Source organism: Microcaecilia unicolor, chromosome 3 (assembly GCF_901765095.1).
Source record: "Microcaecilia unicolor chromosome 3, aMicUni1.1, whole genome shotgun sequence".
NCBI classification, from domain to species: domain Eukaryota; kingdom Metazoa; phylum Chordata; class Amphibia; order Gymnophiona; family Siphonopidae; genus Microcaecilia; species Microcaecilia unicolor.
The window spans coordinates 353,478,322-353,491,835 of record NC_044033.1 but is presented as its reverse complement, the minus strand read 5'-3'; the positions used below and the strand labels follow the sequence as shown (position 1 = coordinate 353,491,835).

General features: G+C 48.5%; 1 protein-coding gene across 5 annotated transcripts in view; it reads left to right on the top strand.

Moving 5' to 3' along the window:
• MAP7 (microtubule associated protein 7) overlaps positions 1 to 13,514 on the top strand; it is a 317,468-nt gene that overhangs the window by 163,783 nt on the left and 140,171 nt on the right. For all 5 annotated transcript variants that reach the window (XM_030198511.1, XM_030198510.1, XM_030198509.1 and 2 more), the window contains exon 5: positions 2,468 to 2,585. In XM_030198511.1, the coding sequence (XP_030054371.1) occupies positions 2,468 to 2,585 (118 nt within the window). The remainder of the gene's footprint in view (positions 1 to 2,467; positions 2,586 to 13,514) is intronic.

The following is a 13,514-nucleotide window of genomic DNA, read 5'->3' as shown; positions in this document are numbered from 1 at the left end:
TTAACTTCCTGCGGTCTAAAAAAGCAATCGATAGGACCAGGTAAGGAGGGGGTTAGTGGCGAGGCCCTGGCCGTCAATCTCCCTCGACGTTTTGGCATCGTTAGGATCGAGACTCGCAGCGTCTCAGTAGAGTGCAGCCATCTTGGATTTCGGTCGTGCTTATTATTTCAATCAGTTTTTTTGTAGAAGTTTAGCTTCATTTGTAATTATTTGAAATTTCATAAATTAAAAAAATTTCTAAAAATGGAATAATCTTATCAATGGGGTGGAACTAGGGTGGGGGCGGAACTAGGGCGGGGCTAGGATGGGGCCCCACCAAATTGGTCTGCACAGGGCCCCGCACATGTTAAGACCGGCCCTGGCTCAAGGTGAGTTACATTCAGGTACTCTGGATATTTCTCTGTCCCAGGAGGACTCACAATCTAAGTTTGTACCTGAGGCAATGGTGGGTTAAGTGACTTGCCAAGATCACAAGGAGCAGCAGTGGGATTTGAATCGGCCACCTCTGAATTGCAAGACCGGTGCTCTAACTACTAGGCCACTCCTCCATCGTTGATGTCACCCATATGTGGTAATATGGGTTCTATTCTTGGAGACTATCTGCTACAGGTGAGTAACTTTCCTTTTTCCACACAATAGAGTAACATAGTAGATGACGGCAGAAAAAGACCTGCACGGTCCATCCAGTCTGCCCAACAAGACAAACATATGTGTATACCTTACCTTGATTTGTACCTGCCTTATTCAGGGCACAGACCGTACAAGTCTGCCCAGCAGTACTTCCTGCCTCCCATCACCGGCTCTGGCACAGACCGTATAAGTCTGCTGTCCACTATCATTGCCTCCCAACCACCAACCCCTCTTCCCCCACCTGCTCCGCCACCCAGTTTCGGCTAAGCTTCTGAGGAGCCATTCCTTCTGCAAAGGATTCCTTTATGCATATCCCATGCATGTTTGAATTCCGTTACCGTTTTCATCTCCACCACCTCCCGCGGGAGGGCATTCCAAGCATCCAGCACCCTCTCTGTGAAAAAATACTTCCTGACATCTTTCCTGAGTCTGCCCCCCTTCAACCTCATTTCATGTCCTCTCTTTCTACTGCCTTCCCATCTCCGGAAAAGATTTGTTTGCGGATTAATACCTTTCAAATATTTGAACGTCTGTATCATATCACCCCTGTTCCTCCTTTCCTCCAGGGTATACATGTTCAGGTCAGCAAGTCTCTCTTCATACGTCTTGGAACGCCAATCCCATACCAATCTCGTAGCTTTTCTTTGCACCGCTTTCATTTTTTTAACATCCTTCGCAAGGTACGACCTCCAAAACTGAACACAATACTCCAGGTGGGGCCTCACCAACGACTTGTACAGGGGCATCAACACTTCCTTTCTTCTGCTGATCACACCTCTCTTTATACAGCCTAGCAGCCTTCTCGCTACGGCCACCGCCTTGTCACACTGTTTCATCACCTTCAGATCCTCGGATATTATCACACCAAGATCCGTCTCCCCCTCAGTACCTATCAGACTCTCACCGCCTAACACATAAGACTCTCTTGGGTTTCTACTCCCTAAGTGCATCACTTTGCATTTCTTGGCATTGAATTTTAATTGCCAAACCTTAGACCATTCTTCTAGCTTCCTCAGATCCTTTTTCATGCTTTCCACTCCCTCCCGGGTGTCCACTCTGTTGCAAATCTTAGTATCATCAACAGATGTAGATGTAACTAAATTCTGATGATGAAAACACATTATCATGTTTGTGGTTTTTCATTTTATCAAGTAAAAGTGCTTTATGGATGCTTTTTGACACATTCATCTGGCTTCATACATTGAAAATAACTTTTGTGTTTTTAAAAGAAACCTCTGTCGGGATTTTAAAACGTAGCTGTTTAAGAAATGCTATGATCTGAGGGAGTAATTTTGAGTTGTCTTAGATCTTGATGATATTTGATATTAATGGCATGCCTGTTTTTTAAATGTTTAATTAAATCATTGATGTTATCCACTTTGAGCTATGTAACTGGTTAAGTTGGCTATAAATCAAAATTAAATTTAAATTAAATGTATTTATTTAAAGAAACAGAATAGACATCTTTATTTCTTTATTTGACATAGTTCATATTAGAATGGAAATTTTACCAGTAAATGTTGGAAGTAACTGGGTTGTTTTAGGGGCCCCTTTTACTAAAGCTTAGCGTGATCTAATTCCTTTAGCGCACGCTAAATGCTGCATGCCCTATTTTATACCTATGGGTCACATGGCACTTAGCACACACTAATGTCCATTAGCGCACACTAAGCTTTAGTAAAAGGGCTCCTTCGTTTTTTTACAGAGGATTGTCTACATCTTGTTCTGGCTGAAAGTACTATTGAGACTTACAAGACTAGAAAGGAGAAAAGAATTCATTAGTACTTAAGTTCAGTTTCATCAAAAATAATGATACCTGATTTTAATTTCTCTGAAGGTGCGGCATGAAGCTGTTGTACGACGCACAATGGAGAAGAGCCAGAAGCCAAGACAAAAACTAAACAGGTGGTCCTGGGGAGGAGCCTTGCACAGCAATATAAACATTAATAGTTCAGGTAAAAAGAAAGGAGAGGCTTGCAGATCTGCCAAGTCTCCTGCTTTTGCAGGTCACCTCCTGCTGGGGAGCCAGGATCTCCCACTGAACAGCCTCCCTTTCCAGCAACAGTAGGAAATGCCTTCATAAAACATCATCTCCTGCTGGCAGCATGAGATGATGTATGTTTTGTGAAGGAGTCTCCTGCTGCCTCTGGAAAGGGGGCACTTCTGGTGCCCTTGGCTGTGAAATGGTGTGTGCTGGGGTGGGGCTATGGCCAGACTGAGGCAGAGCTATGGGCGGGCGCTAAACCTCCCGCTTGGAAGGTTGGCCCCCTTGTCAGCTTTGGGCTTGTATGAATCAGATCCTAAACTGTAGCCTTCTAATCAAATTAGTTGGTCAGCAAAGAACCAGTGAAAAAACATATGTGCAGCCTCTAATCCCACCCATAATATCTTGTCTAATTAAATTTTTCCATTGACAAGAAGGACTTGAGGCACACAAATGGCTGACATTTTACTAGGATGTAACAACTCTGCCAGAGCTTAGAATGAAATGTACTAAGCTTGTACTTTCCTTCTTGAGCCATGGTATTCTATAGTGAGACTGAAAAACAAAACAGGAAGAACCTCTACGTCAAATCGTCCAATCAGGCAAGAGTAGAGGCTGACCAAAGGACAATTCCAATGATGGAGAAAGTGCATAAAAGACTCTTTATTACTTGCTCATACAGAAGGACCCGACATGGTCCGTGTTTTGGCATCACAAAACGCCTGCATCAGGGGTCTCGTTAGTATTCTAAAAAAAACATATAAACATATCATGTACAAATAGTATACATATGTAAAATACAAACTATATGTAACTATCAAAAATAAAATTTATAATTACAGATAAAAAGTAAAAAAATGAATATATCTAAGTACAAATGTGCGTATAAAAATATATATAACATTGTTGATAAAAAACTAAAGGGATAATAAACAAATAACATTCGTACATATAAAGAATAACAATAATAAAAAAATGTAAACGATCAGTGGACCAACAATCTTAATACCAACAAGATAACTATGCCATCTATGGACAACAGCAGTAAAACTTTAAACACCAAAATAGCAGTGAGAATACCGTAATTAAAACATGAATCAGACTGCATATATTTCTTTTTCATTTGAATGAATAACCTCTTTGTTAATAATGATCAAGCACTACCACTTCATTCCTTATGTCGATTATGGTCTCTCTATAGTTGATGAACTAATGTATACTACAATCCAATCTTTCACTCATGAAATAATATGCAATACAATAATGTATTCTTCTTTACCATGTATGTATGCACCTAATGCAATGCCTTTTGTAATTCTGTTACCAGGAAATGGCAACCGCCATTACATCAAATGTAAGCCACATTGAGCCTGCAAATCGGTGGGAAAATGTGGGATACAAATGCTACAAATAAATAAATAAATAAATAAATAAATATAAGTGTGCCCCAGGTCAAAACTAAAAGAGTATGTGTAAGTCTGTAAAAAAGGATACATTTTAAAAAGGAGGAAAAGCCTAATGTGAGGAATATTCAAATAGTATATAAAAGAGTCGTGTAAAGACAGGTACAACAAAGCAAACAGGAATAGAGAGTTATTGAAAAAAAGAGCACTAGAGGCATATTAAAAAAACAAGAGCACTAGAGGCATATTAAAGGAATGGCATCACTTACCGGAAATATATGCTGTGTAAACAAAGCTGCCCGAAGGCATTTCGCTCTAAAAGATATACAGACAAACGAAGCTGCCCAAAGGCATTCACTCTATAAGAATGGTAAAACAAAAGGCAAGTGGCACTATGTAATAAATTGAATATATCTATCTATCTATCTATCTATATCTATATGTATATATATATATATATATATATATAGATAGATAGATAGATAGATAGATAGATAGATAGATAGATAGATAGATAGATAGATAGATATACGAGTATGTGAAGCATATATTGCTGGGAATTGTAAAAACAACCAAAGGTAGCTAAACAAGCACCAGTGCATTAAAGGTTGGCATAACAGTATGAGAGATGGTATTCAAAGAATCGGACACAAGTATAAGCCACTGCAAGCGCTGAAAAATGAGATCATGTTGCTGCCAAGTAAACAATCACATGAATACAAATAAAAAAGTCAAAACGTTGTCAGATTGCCAGCACATTTGAAAACTTTCAAAAAACCTGAATGAATATAAACCATTGAAGCGCCCCTGAAGTGTGAATACAGAGAGGCGGAGACTAAGTAAGATGAATCAAATATCTGTGTGTGCACACTAAAAGATAGTATATTCTGTAACTACTTCATAAAGAGGAGGTGGGCATGGAGCAGAATGAACAGGGGCAAAACAAACGGCGTTTACAGGGAACCGGCAAAGTATAAGAAGGTTTAAATATAAAAAGGTGAAGCAGAGACTGATTATGAAAAAGGTACCAAATCATATGTATAGAAAAACGGCTCAAGACAGGCTCAAAAAAAAGGAACTGTACATTGCTGCTTAGTATATAATATAAATTCTCCGAGGACAAGCAGGCTGCTTGTTCTCACTGATGGGTTGACGTCCTCGGCAGCCCCCTCCATCGGAAAGTTTACTAGCAAAGGCCTTTGCTAGTCCTCGCGCGCCCATGCGCACCGCGCATGCGCGGCCATCTTCCCGCCCGAAACCGGCTCGAGCCGGCCAGTCTTCTTTCGTCCGCACTCGGTACGGTCGTGTTACGCCGTTCGTGCCCCAGAGAGTCGACCTCGCGCGTCCTTTTCGACGTGTTTTTGTCCTTTTTTTCCTTGAAAAAGTTCGGGAAGCGCTCCGGTAGTATTCCGGAAGACCCTTTCGGGTTTTCTGCCCTTCCCGTATTTCTCAGTTTTTGCCCCGTAAGTTTTCTTTCGTTGTCGGGGTAGGCCTCTTTTGGCCTCGGTCGAGATTTTTCTCCCTCTAAATTTTGGTGCTTCAATTTTCGCCATTTCAGCTTTTGATTTCGCCGGCGTGATTTTTCCGCCCATGACATCGAAGCCTTCCAGCGGCTTCAAGAAGTGCACCCAGTGCGCCCGGGTAATCTCGCTCACTGATAGGCACTCTGCGTGTCTTCAGTGTCTAGGGGCCCAGCACCGCCCTCAGAACTGCAGTCTGTGTTCCCTGTTACAAAGGCGGACTCAGGTAGCGAGATTAGCCCAGTGGAACGTTTTGTTCTCGGGCTCTTCGTCGGCATCGGCACCGGAGGCATCGAATGCATCGACGTCGTCAGCGCCCGGACCATCTTCCTTGGCTGCCGCTCCATCGACTGCATCGAGGCATCGGACCTCTGCATCGGCGCCGAGGCATCGGGCGACTGTATCGACGTCGGTGGTACCGAGACTTCGTCTGCTGATGTCGTCGGACGGAGGTGCATCGTCAGGAGTGCAGGTGAGGGCTGTCCATTCCCCTGCTGGTGGCGGTGAGCCTTCGGGTGGGTCTCCTCCTACCCTGAGGGCTCCTGCGGTACAGCCCCCCCGGGATCGACCCTCTTCGGTCTCGGCCCCGAGGAAGCGACGGATGGATTCTACGTCCTCCTCGTCGGTGCCGGGGAGCTCCGGTGACATGCTTCGGAAGAAGTCGAAGAAGCATCGACACCGGTCTCCTCCCCATGTCGGCACCGAGAGCTCTGGGTCGCCGAGGGATTCGGCACCCAGCAGGCATCGGCACCGAGAGGACCGCTCACCCTCTGTTCAGGAGGTGTCGATGCGCTCCACTCTGGACAGCCCGGAACAGCCTCCTCGCCCGGAACAGGTTCTGGCGTCGACGCCTGCATCGACCTCTCAGCCTTTCTCTGCAGCCGCTCTAAACGAGAGCCTCCGGGCCGTTCTCCCAGAGATTCTGGGAGAGCTGTTGCGCCCTACCCCTCCGGTACCGGCGGTGCTTGCGCCTCCGGTACTGTCGAGCGTGGCGCCGGCTGGCCCATCGCCCAGGTTGAGGTCCCCGACGTCGGTACCGCGTGCGGTGCCGACCGCGGCCACCTCCCAGGAAGGCTCCCCGACTACGTCGGCGGAGGGAGCTTCGCCGATGCGGGCGAGGGAGTCTACCTCTCGACGCCCCCACCGTGGACGGGGTTCCACCGAGTCGAGCAGGGCGAGGTTGCAGACACAGGTCCGTGAACTTGTGTCTGACACCGAGGGTGAGGCCTCGTGGGAGGAAGAGGAGGACCCCAGATATTTCTCTGACGAGGAGTCTGAGGGTCTTCCTTCTGATCCCACTCCCTCTCCTGAAAGACAGCTTTCTCCTCCCGAGAGTCTGTCTTTTGCTTCCTTTGTCCGGGAGATGTCTACGGCCATCCCCTTCCCGGTGGTTGTGGAGGACGAGCCCAGGGCTGAAATGTTTGAGCTCCTGTACTATCCTTCTCCACCTAAGGAAGCGTCCACTGTTCCCTTGCACCATGTCCTGAAAAAGACATTGCTTGCGAACTGGACCAAGCCACTAAGTAATCCCCACATTCCCAAGAAGATCGAGTCCCAGTACCGGATCCATGGGGACCCAGAGCTGATGCGCACCCAGTTGCCTCATGACTCTGGAGTTGTGGATTTGGCCCTAAAGAAGGCTAAGAGTTCTAGGGAGCATGCTTCGGCGCCCCCGGGCAAAGACCCTAGAACCTTAGACTCCTTTGGGAGGAAGGCCTACCATTCTTCTATGCTCGTGGCCAAGATCCAGTCTTACCAGCTCTACACGAGCATACACATGCGGAACAATGTGCGGCAGTTGGCGGGCTTGTTTGATGCTCTTCCCCCTGAGCAAGCCAAGCCTTTTCAGGAGGTGGTCAGGCAGCTGAAGGCGTGCAGAAAATTCCTGGCCAGAGGAGTTTATGACACTTTTGATGTTGCGTCCAGGGCCGCTGCTCAAGGTGTGGTGATGCGCAGGCTCTCATGGCTGCGTGCCGCCGACCTGGAGAATAGACTCCAGCAGCGGATTGCGGACTCGCCTTGCCGTGCGGACAACATTTTTGGAGAAAAAGTCGAGCAGGTGGTAGAGTCTCTCCACCAGCGGGACACCGCATTCGACAAGTTCTCCCGCCGGCAGCCTTCAGCCTCTACCTCTACAGGTAGAAGATTTTTCGGGGGAAGGAAGACTGGTCCCTATGCTTCTGGTAAGCGTAGGTACAATCCTCCTTCTCGACAGCCTGCGGCCCAGGCTAAGCCCCAGCGCGCGCGCTCTCGTCAGCAGCGTGCGCCTCAGCAAGGCCCCGCGGCTCCCCAGCAAAAGCAAGGGGCGAGCTTTTGACTGGCTCCAGCAGAGCATAGCCGACATCCAAGTGTCAGTGCCGGGCGACCTGCCAGTCGGGGGGAGGTTGAAAGCTTTTCACCAAAGGTGGCCTCTCATAACCTCCGATCAGTGGGTTCTCCAAATAGTCCGGCAAGGATACACCCTCAATTTGGCCTCAAAACCTCCAAATTGTCCACCGGGAGCTCAGTCTTACAGCTTCCAGCACAAGCAGGTACTTGCAGAGGAACTCTCCGCCCTTCTCAGCGCCAATGCGGTCGAGCCTGTGCCATCCGGGCAAGAAGGGCTGGGATTCTATTCCAGGTACTTCCTTGTGGAAAAGAAAACAGGGGGGATGCGTCCCATCCTAGACCTAAGGGCCCTGAACAAATATCTCGTAAAAGAAAAGTTCAGGATGCTTTCCCTGGGCACCCTTCTCCCCATGATTCAGCAAAACGATTGGCTATGCTCTCTGGACTTGAAGGATGCCTACACACACATCCCGATACTGCCAGCTCACAGACAGTATCTGCGATTTCAGTTGGGCACACGCCACTTCCAGTACTGTGTGCTACCCTTTGGGCTCGCCTCTGCGCCCAGGGTGTTCACAAAGTGCCTAGCTGTGGTAGCAGCGGCACTTCGCAGGCTGGGGGTGCACGTGTTCCCATATCTCGACGATTGGCTGATGAAGAACACATCCGAGGCAGGAGCCCTGCAGTCCATGCAGATGACTATTCGCCTCCTGGAGCTACTGGGGTTTGTGATAAATTATCCAAAGTCCCATCTTCTCCCAGTACAGAAACTCGAATTCATAGGAGCCCTGCTGGATTCTCGGACGGCTCGCGCCTATCTCCCAGAGGCGAGAGCCAACAACTTGTTGTCCCTCGTCTCGCGGGTGCGAGCGTCCCAGCAGATCACAGCTCGGCAGATGTTGAGATTGCTGGGCCACATGGCCTCCACAGTTCATGTGACTCCCATGGCCCGCCTTCACATGCGATCTGCTCAATGGACCCTAGCCTCCCAGTGGTATCAGGCCGCTGGGGGACTAGAGGACGTGATCCACCTGTCCACGAGTTTTCTCAAATCCCTGTATTGGTGGACGATTTGCTCCAATTTGACTCTGGGACGTCCCTTCCAAATTCCTCAGCCACAAAAAGTGCTGACCACGGATGCGTCTCTCCTGGGATGGGGAGCTCATGTCGATGGGCTTCACACCCAAGGAAGTTGGTCCCTCCAAGAACGCGATCTACAGATCAATCTTCTGGAGTTGCGAGCGATCTGGAACGCTCTGAAGGCTTTCAGAGATCGGCTGTCCCACCAAATTGTCCAAATTCAGACAGACAACCAGGTTGCCATGTACTATGTCAACAAGCAGGGGGGCACCGGATCTCGCCCCCTGTGTCAGGAAGCCGTCAGCATGTGGCTCTGGGCTCGCCGTCTCGGCATGGTGCTCCAAGCCACATATCTGGCAGGCGTAAACAACAGTCTGGCCGACAGGTTGAGCAGGATTATGCAACCTCACGAGTGGTCGCTCAGTTCCAGGGTAGTGCGACAGATCTTCCAAGCGTGGGGCACCCCCTTGGTGGATCTCTTCGCATCTCGAGCGAACCACAAAGTCCCTCAGTTCTGTTCCAGGCTTCAGGCCTCCGGCAGACTAGCATCGGATGCCTTCCTCCTGGATTGGAGGGAGGGCCTGCTGTATGCTTATCCTCCCATCCCTCTAGTGGGGAAGACTTTGTTGAAACTCAAGCAAGACCGAGGCACCATGATTCTGATTGCTCCTTTTTGGCCGCGTCAGATCTGGTTCCCCCTTCTTCTGGAGTTATCCTCCGAAGAACCGTGGAGATTGGAGTGTTTTCCGACCCTCATCACACAGGACGAGGGGGCGCTTCTGCATCCCAACCTCCAGTCTCTGGCTCTCACGGCCTGGATGTTGAGGGCGTAGACTTTGCCTCTTTGGGTCTGTCAGAGGGTGTCTCCCGCATCTTGCTTGCTTCCAGGAAAGACTCCACTAAGAGAAGTTACTTCTTCCATTGGAGGAGGTTTGCCGTCTGGTGTGACAGCAAGGCCCTAGATCCTCACTCTTGTCCTACACAGACCCTGCTTGAATACCTTCTGCACTTGTCTGAGTCTGGTCTCAAGACCAACTCTGTAAGGGTTCACCTTAGTGCAATCAGTGCATACCATTACCGTGTGGAAGGTAAGCCGATCTCAGGACAGCCTTTAGTTGTTCGCTTCATGAGAGGTTTGCTTTTGTCAAAGCCCCCTGTCAAGCCTCCTACAGTGTCATGGGATCTCAATGTCGTTCTCACCCAGCTGATGAAACCTCCTTTTGAGCCACTGAATTCCTGCCATCTGAAGTACTTGACCTGGAAGGTCATTTTCTTGGTGGCAGTTATTTCAGCTCGTAGAGTCAGTGAGCTTCAGGCCCTGGTAGCCCAGGCCCCTTACACCAAATTTCATCATAACAGAGTAGTCCTCCGCACTCACCCTAAGTTCTTGCCAAAGGTCGTGTCGGAGTTCCATCTGAACCAGTCAATTGTCTTGCCAACATTTTTTCCCCGTCCTCATTCCTGCCCTGCTGAACGTCAGCTGCACACATTGGACTGCAAGAGAGCATTGGCCTTCTACTTGGAGCGGACACAGCCCCACAGACAGTCCGCCCAATTGTTTGTTTCTTTTGATCCCAATAGGAGGGGAGTGGCTGTAGGGAAATGCACCATATCCAATTGGCTAGCAGATTGCATTTCCTTCACTTACGCCCAGGCGGGGCTGGCTCTTGAGGGTCATGTCACGGCTCATAATGTTAGAGCCATGGCTGCGTCGGTAGCCCACTTGAAGTCAGCCTCCATTGAAGAAATTTGCAAAGCTGCGACGTGGTCATCTGTCCACACATTCACATCTCATTACTGCCTGCAGCAGGATACCCGACGCGACAGTCGGTTCGGGCAGTCAGTTCTTCAGAACCTGTTTGGGCTTTAGGATCCAACTCCACCCCCCGAGGGCCCTGTTTGTTCTGTTCCAGGCTGCACTCTCAGTTAGTTGGTAAATTTTTTAGGTCAATCTCAGTATGTCCTCGCCGTTGCGAGGCCCAATTGACCATGGTTGTTGTTTTGAGTGAGCCTGGGGGCTAGGGATACCCCATCAGTGAGAACAAGCAGCCTGCTTGTCCTCGGAGAAAGCGAATGCTACATACCTGTAGAAGGTATTCTCCGAGGACAGCAGGCTGATTGTTCTCACAAACCCGCCCGCCTCCCCTTTGGAGTTGAGTCTTCCCTTGAACTGTATTGTTTTGCTACATACTGGACTGGCTGGCTCGAGCCGGTTTCGGGCGGGAAGATGGCCGCGCATGCGCGGTGCGCATGGGCGCGCGAGGACTAGCAAAGGCCTTTGCTAGTAAACTTTCCGATGGAGGGGGCTGCCGAGGACGTCAACCCATCAGTGAGAACAATCAGCCTGCTGTCCTTGGAGAATACCTTCTACAGGTATGTAGCATTCGCTACAGTGTTCATGAACACCCGCGGTCAGATCATGCATAAACATATTGTGTTCAGAGAAGATGTCTCAGTTGTAAAAAGACCTTCAAAATGGATACCCCCGGGACAGACAGATCCACTTATTCACACCTTTATGGATTGTGTACATTGTGATGTTGCCTGTTTAGAAAAAAAGAAGAGACAAAGATATTACAACTTACCTACAAAACCCAACTGGGAATTAGTTGACCAACTGGACCAGAAGCAAATCACTGAGAACTAGAGGTTGAAAAGTGTGTCCATCTACCTGCTGGGCATAGAAAATACTGAGGAGCAGGACTGCCAAGAGAGATATGTCTCAGCTCAGTTTTCAGTTTTCTATCTTCACTTGCTGGTTGATGGACCCAACTATCCCACAGGTTCTGGAATAGTGGAACACTATCTAGCTCATAATCGAAAGTGAAAGACGCCTATATTTCGACTCAAATCGGGAAATGGGCGTCTTTCTCTCGTGGGCGCCCAAATCGGTATAATCGAAAGCCGATTTTGGGCATTTCCAACTGCAATCCGTCGCGGAAACGGGTAAAGTTGATGGGGGCATGGTGAAGGCGGGACTGGGGCGTGGTTATCGGCCGAGGAGAGATGGGCGTCTTTAGCTGATAATCGAAAAAAAAAAAAAAAGGCGTTTTTAGCGTGATTTTGGGTCACTTTTTTTGGACCATGTTTTTTCACGAACAAGTCCCAAAAAAGTGCCCCAACTGCCCAGATGACCACTGGAGGGAATCGGGGATGACCTCCCCGGACTCCCCCATTGGTCACTAACCCCATCGCACAAAAAAAAAGCCCACTTTATAAACTTTGTTTCCAGCCTCTATGCCAGCCTCAAATGCCGTACCCACCTCCATGACTGCAGAATGTGTTCTATCCTCTGACAGCCTTTCCCTGGTTCTGATGTGGCTCTCGGGTGAGTGTGACACCTTTTCAGTTATGCGCACTGCAGAGTCACATCAGCAATGCATTATGGTGGGTGTAGGGTATTGGGCTCCATGATTCCACTAGCTTGTGGTAAACGCTCATGATGTTGGTAGTTGGTAGGCTGTACTCCCATGGTGCTTTCCCCCCTGCTTACTGGGTCAGAGTGTGCCCTGTTTTCTTTCCGGTAGTCCATGAGGTAGTGGCCATTTTTGTAAGCCAGTTTTAGATCCCTTTCATGTGTTAGCCACGTTACAGAACCTAGTTCTTCCCTTGAATGTGGCTGAAAGAGGGCATTGTACAGCATTCTGCCAGCTCTGACCTACTGCTAATCTTAGTACCAGGGAGACTCGTTGCCAGTGGGGCACAACCTCTGATCTGCATTTAACTGTGAGTAAACGTGCTTATTCCAATAAAGGACATTTTCGGAGAGATTAGTCTTCAGGTGTCAACTGGTGTGCCAAAGTTATACAGCAGCAACAAGTCCTAGAGGCCTGCGTGTATGCAGGTCCCTGGAGCACTTTTAGTGGGTACCGCAGTGCACTTCAGGCATGTGGACCCAGGCCCATCCCCCCCTACCTGTAACACTTGTGCTGGTAAATGGGAGGCCTCCAAAACCCACTGTACCCACATATAGGTGCCCCCTTCACCCCTATGAGTTATGGTAGTGTTGTACATTTGTGGGTAGTGGGTTTTGGGGGAGGGAGGTTGGGTGCTCAGCACCCGTGGTAAGGGAGCTATGCATGTGGGAGCTTTTTCTGAAGTCCACCACACTGTCCTCTAGGGTGCCCAGTTGGTGTCCTGGCATATCAAGGGGGCCAGTGTACTACGAATCCTTGCCCCTCCCATGACCAAATGGCTCGGATTAGGACGTTTTTGAGCTGGGCGTTTTTAGTTTCCATTATCGCTAAAAAAAAAAAGCCCAGCTCAGAAACGAACAAATCCATGGCATTTGGTCCGTACAAACCGTATTATCGAAAAAAAAGATGGACGTCCATTTTTTTTCGAAAATACGGGCTGTCCCGCCTCTTCACGTACCCGTTTTCGGACATAGACGCCCGTGGAGATAGGCGTTCGTGTTTGATTATGCCCCTCCACGTAATGGAAAGTCATGTTCTTTAATGTAGAAGTTGTCAGTTACCAGCATACACCTTAAAGCTTCACTAGCACTGACAAGGTCCATGATAATGCAAAACAGTGACCTGCAAGACCATGATAACAGAAATGTCTCCT